Source organism: Sapajus apella, unplaced genomic scaffold, assembly GCF_009761245.1.
Source record: "Sapajus apella isolate SASKATOON/1434 unplaced genomic scaffold, GSC_monkey_1.0 scaffold149, whole genome shotgun sequence".
Classification (NCBI taxonomy): domain Eukaryota; kingdom Metazoa; phylum Chordata; class Mammalia; order Primates; family Cebidae; genus Sapajus; species Sapajus apella.
Window position 1 is genome coordinate 2,076,855 of NW_022437089.1, and position 19,254 is coordinate 2,096,108.

The 19,254-nt window shown below is 38.0% G+C and overlaps 1 protein-coding gene across 3 annotated transcripts in view; it reads right to left on the reverse strand.

Moving 5' to 3' along the window:
• TMLHE (trimethyllysine hydroxylase, epsilon) overlaps positions 1–19,254 on the reverse strand; it is a 164,146-nt gene that overhangs the window by 6,839 nt on the left and 138,053 nt on the right. For 2 of the 3 annotated variants that reach the window (XM_032265294.1, XM_032265295.1), the window contains 3 exons: positions 18,520–18,799; positions 16,641–16,760; positions 3,819–4,055 (listed from right to left, as the gene is read on the reverse strand). In XM_032265294.1, coding sequence (XP_032121185.1) covers positions 3,819–4,055; positions 16,641–16,760; positions 18,520–18,799 — 637 coding nt within the window. The remainder of the gene's footprint in view (positions 1–3,818; positions 4,056–16,640; positions 16,761–18,519; positions 18,800–19,254) is intronic. The other variant, XM_032265296.1, reaches the window with a different exon arrangement.

A 19,254-nucleotide genomic window follows, 5' to 3' on the forward strand; every position in this document is an offset into this window, starting at 1 on the left:
ACCATTCCTTCTGAAACTATTCCAAACAATACAAAAAGAGGGAATTCTTCCCAAATCATTTTATGAGACCAACATCATCCTGATTCCAAAACCCGGCAGACACTCAACAATAGAAGAAAACTTCAGGCCAATATCCATGATGAACATAGATGCAAAAACCTTTATTAAAATACTGACAAGCCGATTGCAACAGCACATCAAAAAGCTAATCCACCATGATCAAGTAGGCTTCATCCCGGGGATGCAAGGCTGGTTCAACATATGCAAGACTATAAATGTAATACACCACATAAACAGAACCAAAGACAAAAACTACATGATTATCTCAATTGATGCAGAGAAGGCCTTTGACAAAATTCAACAGCCCTTTATGCTAAAAACCCTCAATAAACTAGGTATTGATAGAACGTATCTCAAAATAATAAAAGCTATTTATGACAAACCAACAGCCAATATCATACTGAATGGGCAAAAACTGGAAGCATTCCCTTTGAAATCTGGCACTAGACAAGGATGCCCTCTCTCACCACTCCTATTCAATATAGTACTGGAAGTTCCAGTTGGAGAAATCAGGGAAGAAAAAGAAATAAAGGGCATTCAAATAGGAAAGGAGGAAGTCAAATTGTCTGTATTTGCAGACGACATGATTGTATATTTAGAAGGCCCCATCGTATCAGCCCAAAATCTCCTGAAACTGATAAGCAACTTCAGCAAAGTCTCAGCATACAAAATCAATGTGCAAAAATCACAAGCATTCCTATACACCAATAACAGACTAACAGAGAGCCATATCAAGAACTAACTGCCATTCACAATTGCCACAAAGAGAATAAAATACCTAGGAATACAACTAACAAGGAATGTAAAGGACGTCTTCAAAGAGAACTACAAGACACTGCTCAATGAAATAAGAGAGGACACAAACAGATGGAAAAACATTCCATGTTGCTGGTTAGGAAAAATAAATATAGTGAAAATGGCCACATTGCCCAAAGTAATTTACAGATTCAACGCTATCCCCATCAAGCTACCAATGACCTTCTTCACAGAACTGGAAAAAACCACCTTAAACTTCATATGGAACCAAAAGAGAGTCCGCACAGCCAAGTCAATTCTAAGCAAAAAGAACAAAGCGGGAGGCATCACACTACCGGACTTCAAACTATACTACAAGGCTACAGTAATCAAAACAGCATGGTACTGGTACCAAAACAGAGATATAGACCAATGGAACAGAACAGAGGCCTCGGAGGCAACACAACATATCTACAACCATCTGATCTTTGACAAACCAGACAAAAACAAGCAATGGGGAAAGGATTCCCTGTTTAATAAATGGTGTTGGGAAATCTGGCTAGCCATGTGCAGAAAGCAGAAACTGGACCCCTTCCTGACACCTTACACTAAAATTAACTTCAGATGGATTAAAGACTTAAACATAAGACCTAACACCATAAAAACCCTAGAAGAAAATCTAGGCAAAACCATTCAGGACATGGGCGTAGGCAAGGACTTCATGACCAAAACACCAAAAGCATTTGCAACAAAAGCCAAAATAGGCAAATGGGACCTAATCAAACTCCACAGCTTCTGCACGGCAAAAGAAACAGTCATTAGAGTGAATTGGCAACTAACAGAATGGGAAAAAATTTTTGTAGTTTACCCATCTGACAAAGGGCTGATATCCAGAATTTACAAAGAACTAAAGCAGATCTACAAGAAAAAAACAAACAAGCCCATTCAAAAGTGGGCAAAGGATATGAACAGATACTTTACAAAAGAAGACATACATGAGGCCAACAAACATATGAAAAAATGTTCATCATCATTGGTCATCAGAGAAATGCAAATCAAAACTACATTGAGATACCATCTCACGCCAGTTAGAATGGCGATCATTAAAAAATCTAGAGACAACAGATGCTGGAGAGGATGTGGAGAAATAGGAACACTATTACACTGTTGGTGGGAATGTAAATTAGTTCAACCATTGTGGAAGACAGTGTGGCGATTCCTCAAGGACCTAGAAATAGAAATTCCATTTGACCCAGCAATCCCGTTACTGGGTATATATCCAAAGGATTATAAATCGTTCTATTATAAGGACACGTGAACACGAATGTTCATTGCGGCACTGTTTACAATAGCAAAGACCTGGAAACAATCCAAATGCCCATCTATGATAGACAGGACAGGGAAAATGTGGGACATATACACCATGGAATATATGCAGCCATAAAAAAAGATGAGTTTGGGTCCTTTGTAGGGACATGGATGAACCTGGAAACCATCATTCTCAGCAAACTGACACAAGAACAGAAAATCAAACACCACATGTTCTCACTCATAGGCGGGTGTTGAACAATGAGAACATATGGACACAGAGAGGGGAGCACTACACACTGGGATCTGTTGGGGGAAATAGGGGAGGGACAACAGGGGGAGGGGAGTTGGGGAGAGATAGCATGGGGAGAAGTGCTAGATGTGGGTGATGGGGAGGAAGGCAGCAGATCACACTGACATGTGTGTGCCTATGCAACAATCTTGCATGTTCTTCACATGTACCCCCAAACATAAAATGCAATAAAGCTAAAAAAAAAGAAAGACTATTTCTGGACTTTTGCACAAAGTGATACTACTATATTATACAGTTTTTCCTTTTTTTCCTGCTTTGATATGAAGCAAGAGAGCCCTGGAAGGAGGGGAAAGCAAATAAAGCAGGCATTTCTCTGACCAGAAAAGCTAGGAAGATTTTACAAAGTTATTCTTCTTCTTAGTTGACAGACAAGTATTTCCCAAGAGAGCTCAACAATTGAGTGGAAAGTTCATTTGATGGATTTGTATATTGTGGTGTGAGTGAAAGCTGATGGGCTTTCAGACAGGTAAGATAGATGGGCTTTCAGATGTATCACCATTACAATCTCAGTTCAGGTGTGTGACATTGGAGGAGCTATAGAAATTATACAAATACTAGAAGAAAACCTTAGGATGACTCCCCAGGATAGTGCTCTTTCTCTGAAAGACATTGAGGAGGTTTAGAAGAATATTAACAGGGGAGCAAAGGATAACCCTTGTGTTTCAGAAAGAATGTTCTAGCTACACCATGAAAACAGAAGAGGGCTCATGGTGTAAGCAAGCACATCAGTTAAAACTTTAATAGTGGGAGAGAAGAGTCATCTCACTGCAAGAAGAGATATTGTAGATAGAAAGCAGGGGATAGTCTGAGAAAAATATAGGACGTTGAGTTGATAAGACAGGTTGTGTAATATAAGGGAGAGGGAAAAATTAAAGTTTGGTTTATAGCTTGGGAAACTTAGTGGATGGTGGTGCCATTCAATGAAAATGGAAAAGCAATTGGAGAAGTAGGTGTAAAATGAGTGGAAGTGATGAGTTCAGTTTTGAGTATGATATGTTTTATATTCTAAAAAATATCTAAGTTGTGATTTCAATAGTCAATTGAATACTCCTTTCAGGAGCTTTGCATAAATCTGGGCTATAGACAGAAATGTTGTTGGGTAACCTAGCTGTTTGGTCACTGAGGATAATTTAATAACTGTTTTTCATTTTAATAATGTTTTCATTTTAAAAATACTACGTCTAATATTTGACCCCATCCCCAAAATAATCTAGTATTCTTTGGTTGATGACTATTTATTATTTCATGGGAATTATAAGAATACAAGCTGTTCTATAATAAAAAGCCATGGAATAGCAAGATTAAAATGTGTCAGATATAAGAATCTTAGGAATTGTTGTTACATCAGAAGGCTAATCTTTGGCAAATATATTACAATTCGTGGTAGTTCTTTGGTACTCACCTGATCAAATATAACTCTTTATTCCATGGGTAGATATTTAAGACTGGCCCAATCCCAATCATGTGGTTGTGACATTCCCCAACATCTTCAATATATTCATGCTTTAATGGCACTTTACTGAGGAGTTCAAATTCCTCAGGTGCCTTTTGAAGAACCTGTTGTGCTGCATAGAATCCATCTACTAGCAGTGTCCTGCCACCAGTTCCTTCATGTTTAAGACAGTGAAACACTTGAATGCTAAAGAGGGAAAAGAAAATTATTCTGTTCAGTGGAAAAGAAAACGTATTAAAATTCTAGAAATTATATATAAAATGATTACTGAACCTACTTGTCATTTTCTTTTCATGATTAAATAAATCACATTTTCTAATTGTTTTTCCCTCATAGGCAGTTGTACTTTTTTGTGTTTTGAAACATTAATGCCTCTAGAGGTTTCTTCTAAATATATCTAACATATATAGAAGCTTATATGTGGGAGGATCAAAGATGGCCAAATAGGAACAGCTCCGGAGTCCAGTTCCCAGCAAGAACAATGCAGATTGTGAGTGCCCACTGCATTTCCAAACAAATTTTCATTGCCCACAGACCAGGAGCTTCTTGGGCTGAAAAGTGCCAAACTCACACAAATCTGGGTGGCTGATTCAACTGGCACCTGGCATGCCTGGGAGACAGAGCCACCCATTCAACTGAAAAGGAGGGGGCAGAAACAGGGAGCCAGGTGATCTGGCTTGGCAGGTACCACCCACACAAAACAAGCAATCTGAAATGCTCTGGATTGAGAGTTTTGCAGCAAGCACAGCTGGACCCAGGACAGCCCAGCTCATGGGGAGAAGTGCTACCACTACTACTGAGACAGTCTGCCATTACTGAAGCAGTTCACACAGCAGCTGGGCAGAGCCTGCAGCAGCTCAGCAACGCCTCTGCTGGCAGACTGTGACTAGATTACCCCGTGCTGGGCAGGGCGTCTATGAAAAAAAGCAGCAGAACCACAGGAACTTATAAATAAAGCCAACTATCCTAGGACAGAACACCTGGGAAAAGAGGCGACGGAGCTCCCAGCACAGCACTTGAGCTCCTGTAAGAGACAGACCATCTCCTCAAGCAGCTCCCCAAACCCCATATACCCAAAGAGACACCTCATAAAGGAGAGCTCAGGCTGACATCTGGCAGGTACCCTTGTGGGACAAAGATAACAGAAGAAACCGGCAGCAACCCTTACTGTTCTGCAGGCCGCATGGGTGATCCCGAGGCAAGCAGGGCCTGGAGTGGACCTCCAGCAGTCCTGCACCAGGGGGCCTGACTGTTAGAAGCAAAACTAAGAAACAGAAAGAAATAACTTCATCATCAACAAAAAGGATGTCCACTCAGAGACCCCATCCAAAAGTCACCAACTACAAAGACCAGGTAGATAAAGCCACTAAGATGGGAAGAAACCAGCACAAAAAGGATGAAAACACTAAAAACAATAAGGCCTCTCCTCCTCCAAAGTATCACAACTCATAACAAGCTACGTATCAAAGATGGATGGAGAATGAATCTGATTAATTGACAGAAACAGGCTTCAGAAGGTGGGTGAAAACAAACTTCTCTGAGCTAAAAGAACATGTGCTAACCCAATGCAAAGAAACTAAGAACCTAGAAAAAAGGTTAGATGATATGCTAACTACAATAAACAGCTTAGAGAAGAATATAAACGACTTGATGGAGCTGAAAAACACAGCACAAGAACTTCATGAAGCATACACAAGTTTCAATAGCTGAATTGACCAAGAAGAAGAAAGGATATCAGAGATTGAAGATCAACTCAATGAAATAAAATGAGAAGGCAAGAATAGAGAAAAAAGAGTGAAAGGAAATGAACAAAGCCTTCAAGAAATGTGGGATTATATGAAAAGACCTAATCTACATTTGATAGGCGAACCTGAATGTGATGGAGAGAATGAACCCAAACTAGAAAACACTCATCAGGATATTACCCAGGAGAACTTCCCCAACCTAGCAAGCCAGGCCACCATTCAAGTCCAGGAAATACAGAGAACACAACAAAGATATTCCTCAATAAGAGCTCATAATCTTCAGATTCACCAGGGTTGAAATGAAGGGAAAAATGCTAAGGGCAGCCAGAGAGAAAGGTTGGGTTACCCACAAAGGGAAGCCCATCAGACTCACAGCGGATCTCTCTGCAGAAACCCTACAAGCCAGAAGAGAGTGTGGGCCAATATTCAACATCCTTAAAGAAAATAACTTTCAACCTAGAATTTCATATCCATCAAACTAAGCTTCATAATTGAAGGAGAAAGAAAATCCTTTATGGACAAGCAATTGCTGAGAGATTTCGTCACCACCAGGCCTGCCTTACAAGAGCTCCTGAAAGAAGCACTAAACAAGGAAAGGAACAACCAGTACCAGCCACTCCAAAAACGTACCAAATGGTAAAGACCATCGACACAATGAAAAAAATGCATCAACTAATGGGCAAAACATCCAGCTAGCATTAAAATGACAGGTTGAAATTCACACATAACAATATAATCTTAAATGTAAATGGGCTAAATGCCTCAATAAAAAGACACAGACTGGCAAATTGGAAAAAACGTCAAGACCCATCGGTGTGCTGTATTCAGGAAACCCATGTCACGTGCAAGGACACACATAGGCTCAAAATAAAGGGGAAGATTTATCAAGCAAATGGAGAGGAGAAAAAAGCAGTTGCAATCCTAGTCTCTGATAAAATGGACTTAAAACCAACAAAGATCAAAAGAGACAAAGAAGGGCATTAAATAATGGTAAAAGGATCAATGCATCAAGAAGAGCTAATGATCCTAACTATACACACACCCAATACAGGAGCGCCCAGATACATAAGACAAGTTTTTAATGACCTACAAAGAGACTTAGACTCCCACACAATAATACTGGGAGACCTTATCACTCCACTGTCAATATTAGATAGATCAACAAGACAGAAAATTAACAAGGTTATCCATGACTTGAACTCAGGTCTGGACTAAATGGACCTAATAGATATCTACAGAAATCTCCACCACAAATCCACAGAATATACATTCTTCTCAGCACCACATTGCACATACTCTATAACTGACCATATAATTATAAGTAAATTACTCCTCAGCAAATGCAAAAGAACGGAAATCATAACAAATAGTCTCTGAGACCACAGGGCAATCAAATTAGAACTCACAATTAGGAAACTAACTCAGAACCGCACAGCTTCATGGATACTGAACAACTGGCTCCTGAAAGTCGACTGGATAAACCATGAAATAAAGGCAGAAATAAAGATGTTCCTTGAAACCAATGAGAACAAAGACACAACATACCAGAAACTCTGGGACACATTTAAAGCAGTGTCTAGAGGGAAATTTATAGCAATAAATGCCCACATGAGAAGTGAGGAAAGATCTAAAATTGACACTCTAACATCAACATTGAAAGAGCTACAGGAATAAGATTAAAAAAACTCAAAAGCTGGTAGAAGACAAGAAACAATGAAGATCAGAGCAGAACTGAAGGAGATACAGACACAAAAAAACCTTCTAAAAGTCAATAAATCCAGGAGCTGCTTTTTTGAAAAGATCAACAAAATAGACAGACCACTACCCAGATTAATAAAAAAGAAAAGGGAGAAGAATCAAATAGATGCAATAAAAAACAATAAAGGGTATATCACCAATGATTCCACAGAAATACAAGCTACAATCAGAGAAGACTACAAACAACTCTATGCACATAAACCAGTAAACCTGGAAGAAATAGATGAATTCCTGGACACTTGCACCCTCTCAAGCCTAAACCAGGGAGAAGTTGAAACCTTGAATAAACCAATAACAGGGGCTGAAGGTGAGGCAGCAATTAATAGCCAACCAACCAAAAAAAGTCCAGGTCCAGACAGGTTCATAGCCGAATTCTACCAGACGTACAAAGAGCAGCTGGTATCATTCATTCAGAAAGTATTCCAAACAATACAAAAAGAGGGAATTCTTCCAAAATCATTTTATGAGACCAACATCATCCTGAAAAAAAAAAAAAAAAAACAGCAGAGACTCACAAAAAAAAAAAAAAAAAAGAAAACTTCAGGCCAATATCCATGATGAACATAGATGAAAAAATCTTCAATAAAATACTGGCAAACTGATTGCAACAGCACGTCAAAAAGCTTATCTATCATGCTCAAGTAGGCTTCATTGCAGCGATGCAAGGCTGGTTCAACATATGCAAGTCTATAAATGTAATCCACTACATAAACAGAACCAAAGACAAAAACTACATGATTATCTCAATAGATTCAGAGAAGGCCTTTGACAAAATTCAACAGCCCTTTATGCGAAAAACTCTCAATAAACTAGGTATTGAAGGAACATATCTCAAAACAACAAAAGCTATTTACGGCAAAACTACAGCCAATGTCATACTGAATGGGCAAAAACTGGAAGCATTTCCTTTGAAAACTGGCATTAGACAAGGACGCCCTCTCTCACCACTCCTATCCAATACAGTATTGGAAGTTCTAGCCAGAGCAATCAGGCAAGAAAAAAAAAAAATAAAGCGTATTCAATTAGGAAAAGAGGAAGTCAAATTGTCTCTATATGCAGATGACATGATTGTACATTTAGAAGATGCTATCATCTCAGCCCAAAATCTCCTTAAACCAATAAGCAACTTCAGCAAAGTCTCAGGATACAAAATCAATGTGCAGAAATCACAAGTATTCCTATACACCAATAACAGACTAACAGAGAGCCAAGTCATGAGCAAACTCCCATTCACAATTGGTACAAATAGATTAAAATACCTAGGAATACAACTAACAAAGGATGTAAAGAACCTCTTCCAGGAGAACTACAAGACACTGCTCAAGGAAATAAGAGAGGGTAGAAACAGATGGAGAAACATTCCATGCTCATGGTTAGGAAGAATCAATATCGTGAAAATGGCCATACTTCCCAAAGTAATTTATAGATTCAATACTATCCCCATCAAGCTACCAATGACCTTCTTCACAGAACTGGAAAAACTACCTTAAACTTCATATGGGACCAAAAGAGAGCCTGCATATCCAAGACAATCCCAAGCTAAAAGAACAAAGACAGAGGCATCATACTACCTGATCTCAAACTATACTACAAGGCTACAGTAATCAAAACAGCAGGTACTGGTACCAAAACAGAGATAGATATAGACCAACGGAGCAGAACGGAGTCCCTGGAGGCAACACCACACATCTACAACCATCTGATCTTTGACAAACCTGATAAAAACAAGCAATGGGGAAAGGATTCCCTGTTTAATAAACGGTATTGGGAAAACTGGCTAGTAGTGTGCAGAAAGCAGAAACTGGACCCCTTCCTGGCACCTTAAAATAAAATTAACTCCAGATGGATTAACGACTTAAACATGAGACTTAACAACATAAAAACCCTAGAAGAAAATCTAGGCAAAACCACTCAGGACATAGGCAGAGGCAAGGACTTTATGACTAAAACACTAAAAGCATTGGCAACAAAAGCCAAAATAGACAAATGGGACCTAATTAAACTCCAGAGCTTTTGTACAGCAAAGGAAACAATCATTAGAGTGAACCAGCAACCAACAGAACGGGAAAAAAATTAGATTGCGGTGCAATCTACCCATCTGACAAAGGGCTAACATCCAGAATCTACAAAGAACTAAAACAGATTTTTTTACAAGAAAAAAAAAAAACCAAACCCATCCAAAATGGGTGAAGGATATGAACAGACACTTTTCTAAAGAAGACAGATATAAAACCAGTAAACATGAAAAAATGCTCATCATCACTGATTCTTAGAGAAATCCAAATCAAAACCACATTGATATATCACCTCATGCCAGTTAGAATGGTGGTCATTAAAAAATCTGGAGACAACAGATGCTGGAGAGGTTGTGGAGAAATAGGAATGCTTTTACACTGTTGGTAGGAGTGTAAACTAGTACTACCATTATGGGAGACAGTGTGGTGCTTCTCAAGGACCTAGAAATAGAAATTCCATTGACCCAGCAATCCCATTACTGGGTATATACCCAAAGGATTATATATCATTCTATTATAAAGACACACGCACACATATGTTCATAGTGGCACTGTTTACAATAGCAAAAACCTGGAACCAACCCACGCGCCCCTTGACAATACACTGGACAAGAAAAATGTGGCACATATACACCATAGAATACTATGCAGCCATAAAAAACAATTAGTTCGTGTCCTTTGTAGGGACATGGATGAAGCTGGAAACCATCCTTCTCAGCAAACTGACACAAGAACAGAAAATCAAACACCACATGTTCTCACTCATAGATGGACATTGAACAATGAGAACACATGGACACAGGGACGGGAGCATCACACACTGGGTTCTGTTGGGGGTGCCAAGGGAGGGACAGTGGCAGGGTGGGGAGGTTGGGGAGGGATAACATGGGGAGAAATGCCAGATGTAGGTAACGGAGGGGATGGAGGAAGCAAGCCACATTGCCATGTATGTACCTATGCAACAATCCTGCATGGTCTGCACATGTATCCCAGAACCTAAAGTACAATAAAAAAAAAAAAAAAGAAGAAGCTTATATGTGCTAGGCCCTGGGAATACAGGCATGAATAATATATAACCTATATTTTTAAGAAGCTCATAGTCTAGCAAGAAGAGATAAAGCAAATAAATACCAAATAAAATATGACTGGTTGTATATAAAGTTGAATATAAGATATAGTGGGGTCATAAAGGAATAATCTATTCTAGTAGGATGTTGTATAAAGAAATATTTTGGAGAAGGATGGAAATGGTTTTGACTATTCTTAAAGAACAAGCAAGAATTGGAGTAGAAGGAGATTGAGATGAGGAGAAGGCATTCCAGGCAGAGAGAAAGCATGATCAAAGATACGAATGTAAAACAAGGTATATTTAAGGAAGAGAGTAAGAAGTTCCTATTAGAATAGCACAGAGAACCACAAAATGATTTTAAACTGTGAAACTCTATGGCCATATCAACATTTTAAAGAATCCATTATGTTGATAGTGTGGAACATGGACTAGTGAGAAACAGAGTGATAATAAACTTGGAAAACAACTTGAATAACTGAAACAGTAAAGAAAAATATTGAGAGTTTGACTCCACAGCTTCTGCACAGCAAAAGAAACAGTCATTAAAGTGAATCGGCAACCAACAGAACGGGAAAAAATTTTTGCAGTTTACCCATCTGACGAAGAGCTGATATCCAGAATTTACAAAGAACTAAAACAGATTTACAAGAAAAAAACGAACAACCCCATTCAAAAGTGGGCAAAGGACATGGACAGATACTTTACAAAAGAAGACATACATGAGGCCAACAAACATATGAAAAAATGCTCATCATCACTGGTCATCAGAGAAATGCAAATCAAAACAACATTGAGATACCATCTCACGCCAGTTAGAATGGCGATCATTAAAAAATCTTGAGACAACAGATGCTGGAGAGGATGTGGAGAAATAGGAATACTTTTACACTGTTGGTGGGAGTGTAAATTAGTTCAACCATTGTGGAAGACAGTGTGGCAATTCCTCAAGGACCTAGAAATAGAAATTCCATTTGACCCAGCAATCCTATTATTGGGTATATATCCAAAGGATTATAAATCATTCTACTATGAGGACACGTGCACACCAATGTTCATTGCAGCACTGTTTACAATAGCAAAGAGCTGGAACCAACCCAAATGCCCATCAATGATAGACTGGACAGGGAAAATGTGGCACATATACACCATGGAATATTATGCAGCCATCAAAAATGATGAGTTTGTGTCATTTGTAGGGACATGGATGAACCTGGAAACCATCATTCTCAGCAAAGTGACAGAAGAGCAGAAGATCAAACACCGCATGTTCTCACTCATAGGTGGATGTTGAACAATGAGAACACATGGACACAGGGAGGGGAGCACTACACACTGGGGTCAGTTGGGGGGAAATAGGGGAGGGATGGTGGGGGGTGGGGAGCTGGGGAGAGATAGCAAGGGGAGAGATGCCAGATGTAGGTGATGGGAAGGAAGGCAGCAAATCACACTGCCATGTGTGTACCTATGCAACAATCTTGCATGTTCTTCACATGTACCCCAAAACCTAAAATGCAATAAAATAAATAAATGGGAAAAAAAATTAAAAATAATTTAAAAAAAAAAGAAAAAGAAAAATATTGAGAGTTTGAACTAAGAAAGGGGCATTAAAGACAAGAAGACACATCTGAGAGATACCAAGGTAGAAGTAGCAGAATTTGATAACTGAAGGACAGAATAACTTCAGGTTTCTCACCTTAGCACCTGAAGAATGATAATGCTATTTACTAAGATCGAGATTACAGGCAGATATTCAATTGAATGATAATAAGGAAGTATGAGAGGTTGAGGAAGGAGTTCAGTTTAGAGGCATGTTAGAACAGCTGAATTATATATTTTTGAATATGTTAACAGGGAAAGGTAAGATGACTATTAATGGACTGGAAACCTAAGGTAGGATTTTCAAATTAAAGATGGAAATAAAATACCTAGGAATACAACGAACAAAGGAGGTAAAGGACCTCTTCAAGGAGAACTACAAACCACTGCTCAAAGAAATAAGAGAAGACACACACAGATGGAAAAACATTCCATGCTCATGGTTAGGAAGAATCAATATCATGAAAATGGCCATGCTGCCCAAAGTAATTTATAGATTCAATGATATCTCCATCAAGCCACCCATGACCCTCCTTACAGAACTGGAAAAAACCACCTTAAACTTCATATGGAACCAAAGGAGAGCCCGCATAACCAAGACAATCCTAAGCAAAAAGAACAAAGCTGGAGGCATCACGCTACCTGACTTCAAAATATACTACAAGGCTACAGTAATCAAAACAGCGTGGTACTGGTACTAAAAAAGAGATATAGACAAATGGAACAGAACAGAGACCACAGAGGCAATACCACACATGTACAATCATCTAATCTTTGACAAACCTGACAAAAACAAGCAATGGGGAAAGGATCCCGTTTAATAAATGGTGTTGGCAAAATGGGCTAGCAATGTGCAGAAAGCAGAAACTGGACTCCTCCCTGACACCTTACACTAAAATTAACTCCAGATGGATTAAGGACTTAAACATAAGACCTAACAGTATAAAAACCTTAGGAGAAAACCTAGGCAAAAACATTCGGGACATAGGCATAGGCAAGGACTTCATGACAAAAACATCAAAAGCATTGACAACAAAAGCCAAAATAGAGAAATGGGATCTAATTAAACTTCAGAGCTTCTGTACAGCAAAAGAAACCATCGGTAGAGTGAACTGGCAACCAACAGAATGGGAAAAAATTTTGCAATCTACCCATCTGAAAAAGGGCTAATATCCAGAATCTACAAAGAACTAAAACAGATTTACAAGAAAAAAACAAACAAACCCATTTAAACGTGGGCAAAGGATATGAACAGACACTTTTCAAAAGAAGACATATATGAAGCCAACAAACATATGAAAAAATATTCATCATCACTGGTCATTAGAGAAATGCAAATCAAAACCACATTGAGATACCATCTCACGTCAGTTAGAATGGTGATCACTAAAAAATCTGGAGACAACAGATGCTGGAGAGGATGTGGAGAAATAGGAACACTCTTATACTGTTGGTGGGAGTGTAAATTAGTTCAACCATTGTGGAAGACAGTGTGGCGATTCCTGAAGGATCTAGAAATAGAAATACCATTTGACCCAGAAATCCTGTTACTGGGTATATATCCAAAGGACTACAAATCATTCTATTATAAAGACATATGCACACGTATGTTCATTGTGGTGCTGTTTACAATAGCAAAAACGTGGAACCAACCCAAATGCACATCGATGATAGGCTGGACAAGGAAAATGTGGCACATATACATCATGGAATACTATGCAGCCATAAAAAAGGATGAGTTCGTGTCCTTTGTAGGGACATGGATGAACCTGGAAACCATCATTCTCAGCAAACTGACACAAAAACAGATAATCAAACACCACATTTTTTCAATCACTGGCAAGTGTTGAACAATGAGAACATGTGGACACAGAGAGGGGAGCATCACACACTGAGGTCTGTTGTGGGGGGACAGGGGAGGGACAGTGGGAGGAAGGGTGGAGAGGGATAACATGGGGAGAAATGTCAAGTATAGGTGATGGGGGGATGGAGGCAGCAAACTACCTTGCCATGAATGTACCTATGCAACAGTCTTGCAGGATATGCACATGTTCCCCAGAATCTAAAGTATAATAAAGAATAATAAAAAAGGGAAAAAAGGAGAAACAAAACAAAACAAGAGAAAGTAAACAACAAATTAAAATGAGAAATAAACATAAAGATGGAATGAATACAATCAAGGACAATCTAATATAATATAAATACAATTAAAACGAGAAAGGTAAGCCTGGCTATATTGAAATTTCTGTGAAACTTCTAGGTCAGGGTTATTTAGTTACCAGTTAAAGATGTTTACATCAGAAGAGAGGTAGATTTTGTCACAGGTGATAGCTAAGGCCAAGAGCATGGAAGAGGTCATTTGGAGAGATCATTTCAAGTAAGAAAAGTGGGATAAGGACCAAACCTTCAGGAACAATAATATTTAGGAGATAGACAAAAGAAGCCAGCAAAAGAGGCTGAGGGAAAATAGTCAGATATATAGTAGAAAAACTAGGAAAGAAGGGATAAGTTAATGATTTGTCCCAGGGGTCAAGTTAGATGACAGTGTACACTGGATATGACAATAAGTTAGTTGCTGGTGACTTTAGACAGAGTAACTTTAATTGCGGTGAGGATTGGTTGGGAAAACTAGATGCCTATGTATTTGAGGAGTAAATGGGAAGTGAGAATGAAAATATACTGAATGTACCTATTATTCTTTTAATACTCTTAGCCATTAAGTGGAAGAGAAAAACATCGTTGTAGCTGGAGGGAAATAGAGTCCAAGGAAGTACAAAAATAGAGAATTAAGATATGGGGTGCTGATAGGAAGGAGTCAACAGGTATGAAAAGGCTGAAGACAGAGGAGAGAGAAATCCCCAAGGAAGCTGGAAAGGATGAGATCCAGAGCAGAGGTTGCTTTAGGCAGAGCAAAGCATATGACAATGAAGATGATGATTAAAATGAATAAAATGATGAAAATTATAGCTAGCATTTATTGAACACTTAGTATGTGTCAGACAGTATGATAATATAATTTAATTCCTTAGGAATGCTAATGGATAGCTTTTATTACTAGTCCCATTTTACAGATGAGGAAACTGAAGCACAGAGAAGTTAAGTTACTTGTTCAAGATCACAAATCTAATACACGTTCAGGCTGGGATGCAAATCTGGGTCTGGTTGATGCCATAGCCTGAACTCTTAACCACTATTATCATACTGCTAATCTATGTGGTCCTTGCCACTGATTACAAACAATTGAATTAAAGCCACAAACAGTTTATCTCTGGCGCTGGTCATAAAGGGAGGAGCTAGTCAGTATTTAAACCTCAACCCCTGTACAGCTGCTCCTTATCCCATTTCCTCTTTTTTCCTTTTGTATCTGCTAGAATGAGGATGCAGGGCTGTTGGTCTTTCCATATATTGATAACACTGAGCAGGATATCTAAAATCTGCTTTGTTCTTCCTTCCCTGAATCAAACATCCTTAAATTACAAACCCTTAAAGGAAATCAGTGTAACCATGAGCAATTGCATATTATTATCCTCTCATAACAGTCTTCATCAATCTATATGTGCACTCATTTTACTCATATCTTTGTGTTTCAGGCTCCTCATTTATATGCAGAAGCAAGATCAGCAACAACAAAATGACCACAGAGGTGCCTCTAATAAGGAGCAAATGTTAGGAAAATTGAGTATAGTATATATCATCTTTGGCTCAAAAACATCTTATTCCATGTGAAAAAGTTATCCTTCCATCATTCCTCCTCTCCAACTTTTTGTAAATCAGATTCAGATTCTTCTTAATGCCATACTCAAAGCAGCTGTTTGCATGACTGACCCCTTTGCAATGTGTTAATAACTAAATGTGACAAATCTGTACAAATTCCAAAACTAATGGTTAGCCAATACATTTTTGGGGATAATTTATAATTACCTTGAAAAAATGTAAAATTACATTTTAATAATTAACAAAATTGGGACTCCATTTGTATAGTAAAATGAGTTTTCAATCACTTAAAAACATTTTATTCCTAGGAGTCTGATATAGTTTGGATATTTATTCCCACCAAAATCTCATATTGAATTGTAATCCCCAATGCTGGAGGAAGGGCCTGGTGGGCAGTGTTTGGGTCATGGAGGTGGGTCCCTCTTGGCTTGCTTTTGTTTTTGCTTGCTTCCCCTTCAACTTCCACCATGATTGGAAGCTCCTTAAGGCCTCCCCAGAAGATGCTGTTATGTTTCCCGTATAGCCTACAGAACCATGAGACAATTAAATCTCCTTTTAAATAATTTTTTAAATAAAAAAATTATAAAATTTTTAAAATATATTTTATAAAAAATAAAATTTTTAAATAAATTTTTTATAAATTACCCAGTCTCAGGTATTTATTTATGGCAATGCAAGAATGGCCCAAGACAGAATCTAAAAATTAAGCTAAGGTATTTCAAAATGATCATGTTTCTAGGGGAAGAGAAAGAAAGTCATACAAATCCACAGCAGCAGATAAAATCTTGGTTCAAATAGAATGGAAAATAATTAAGAAATCACTCAAGACTATCACACATAAAGACCTTACACTGTAAAAGTCTAATACACCTACCCACAGGGCTCTTGAAAATAGGTAGTGTCAGTGTGCCGATCCAGAGCTAGCTTGGTATACGCAGTGTCACCTCTGGAGAAGTCCGAAGTGAAATACCACATCCTCCCATAAATGGTTTCTCTGTCAGATGAAACAAAGAAAGACCTGTTAGCTATTTGAAACGTTCATTCTTGTCTTTCAAAACTCTTTCCAATACTTTCTTTAGTTACTCACAAATAACAATAGATTTTTTTGGTTCCAGAGTTTCATCCGTAAGGTGAAAATGACATTTGAACATGCTAGTCTTGACAATTCTGTCATTGATTAACATTCTAGAAAGTTGAGGAGAAAACTGTGAAAGTATAATGTTCTATTCTGGAAGCTTAGAGAATCATTCCACACTGATTATGTACCCAGTTTTCATAGGCTTCATAAATTCAAGGTTCTTTTCTATGCTCACCTTTATTTCATAGAAAAAGATGATGTAGCTGCTTCTGGGAATGATTTTTTTAACTTTATTTACTATTTTTATAGCTGTTGTCTTTTATTAGTATCATTTTTTCAATAATGGTGATCCTTTCCTAATATTTTTGACAATCCAATTTGCAAGGATGACTGAAGAGTTTTCATATTCTTTATAAGACATAGAAGTGATTAATGTTGATTCTCACTCATCTTTTGGACATGGAGGAATAAGGAAAAGAGAAAAGGATAGTTTGTGTTAGCAAGTATTTACTGAGATTTCCTGTACCATTGTTGTTGTGTCTCTCCTTGAAGTATACATCACATATTTTGATTTTGTAATTATTTTCCTGGTGGGTTCAAATCTGACGAAAGGTCACTTTAATTCTTTAGCTTTCAGAGTTCATCTTATTTTCTGAACCCTTGAAGTTCAAATAGGAAATGTTCTTTCTTTTGAAGTATCATCCCTAAGCTGTCTCAATTTATTGCTTACCAGCACAGTTTCTTTCACTTGAGAGTTCTCAAACCATGATTCAAACTGAATGGCTCACAGATGCTGTTAATTATGCTCTACCAGCACAGGGCAGAAGACCCAACATACTACTGACTACAAAATGAGCTATATCTGGACCTTATTAAGTAAAAGGAAAGTGCTAATTATAATAAAGTAGGTTGATATCACAATACTACAGAAGATAAATCTGTATACCAGCCAGAAATGCAGAATGGTAATGAAAAGAACAATGTATTTAGGATTAGGAAACCTGGGCTATTTGAATTCAAGTTCTATTGTTTATTAGCAGAGCAATCCTGGGCAAAACATTTGGTATATTTGAGTGTCAGTGCCTCATCAGTAAAACAGGGGAAATTACTTTAAAAGAAAATAATGGGTGTGAATGTGCTGGCTGAATGCTATATAGCCTTTCAAGGCAGTGTTATTAACAATCGGTCTCGGAATCAAGCCATAGGGATTGTAGAGGGTCAAAACTGGATAACCTTTAGATACTATCTTATTCAATCCTCTTTTGAACAGACAGGAAAATAGAGGACAGTGGGGGTCGAGGATGTGTGTCTGTGTGTGTAATGGACATGTCTATGGTCACACAACTACTTGATGGTAGAACTCAGACTACTATCCAGTTATCCTTACAGTCAGTGTTTTTCCAGTGTACAATAATATCTCTCACTTTGAGGATCACTGGGCTAGAAAAATATTACCAACCACTCTATATAAATCATTATATTTTACATGCAAATGTATTTAGAGTTTAAAAATCCAGACCTCAAATAAAGCACTGCAAGTGGGAGTCCCCTTATTCATGCTCAAAATATTCAGAATTGAAAACGAGAGTGACCACACCCGTTACATTTATTTATTGGTACACATGATCTGGAAATTAACTATAGTACTGTGGATTTCAGGAAACAAATGAATTACCTGATTAAGCTGATCCTTTCTGCCAACTTCTCTGTGTGCTCTCGAGTGGGAGGGACATTTTCTACAAAAGCAATTCCATAGAGCAGAAAGTTTTGCAGAAACTTCTTCAATCCCTCCTTGGTTTCTAAGAAGCTCTGGCAATCTACAGATGGAACTTGGGCTTGCTGGTAGATTTCAGCATTCCATAATATTCTAGGCTGGATGACTTTTTGTTTCTGCCCTTCATAGCTGTTTTTCACTAGCCAATTCAAGTCGTATTTAGTCACATGACCATCTGGCCCTTTTAAGGGGAAAAATAAAAGGCACTAAAATAATAATTACAAATAATGGCAACATTTTAATTGGCTATAAAGTATAATTGGTTACAATTTCTTAGAAATCAGTTATCTAGTACTGTATTGTTTATGAAGCAAAATTAAAATGAGTGCCTAGAATGTTTCTGAGACAGAAATATGTGTGGTTTGAGTGGTATGCATGCATAAATGAATGAACAAATAAATCTTCCCAGAGGCCAAATAAGTTTACAGAATTATAGTTACATAGTAAAAGACCATCTGGAAAATTAACCAAGTCATCACAGAATGACAATCAAAGTAGGTTTTACCCTACTTGGTATTCTCTCTCCTTGTCCCCATCCCTGTCTTCCATCTATATTGGAACTCAGAATGTTTGATCTAGAAGGGGATAATCTTTATTTTACAGATGGAGATAAAGTCAGTTAGTGACTCACTCAGG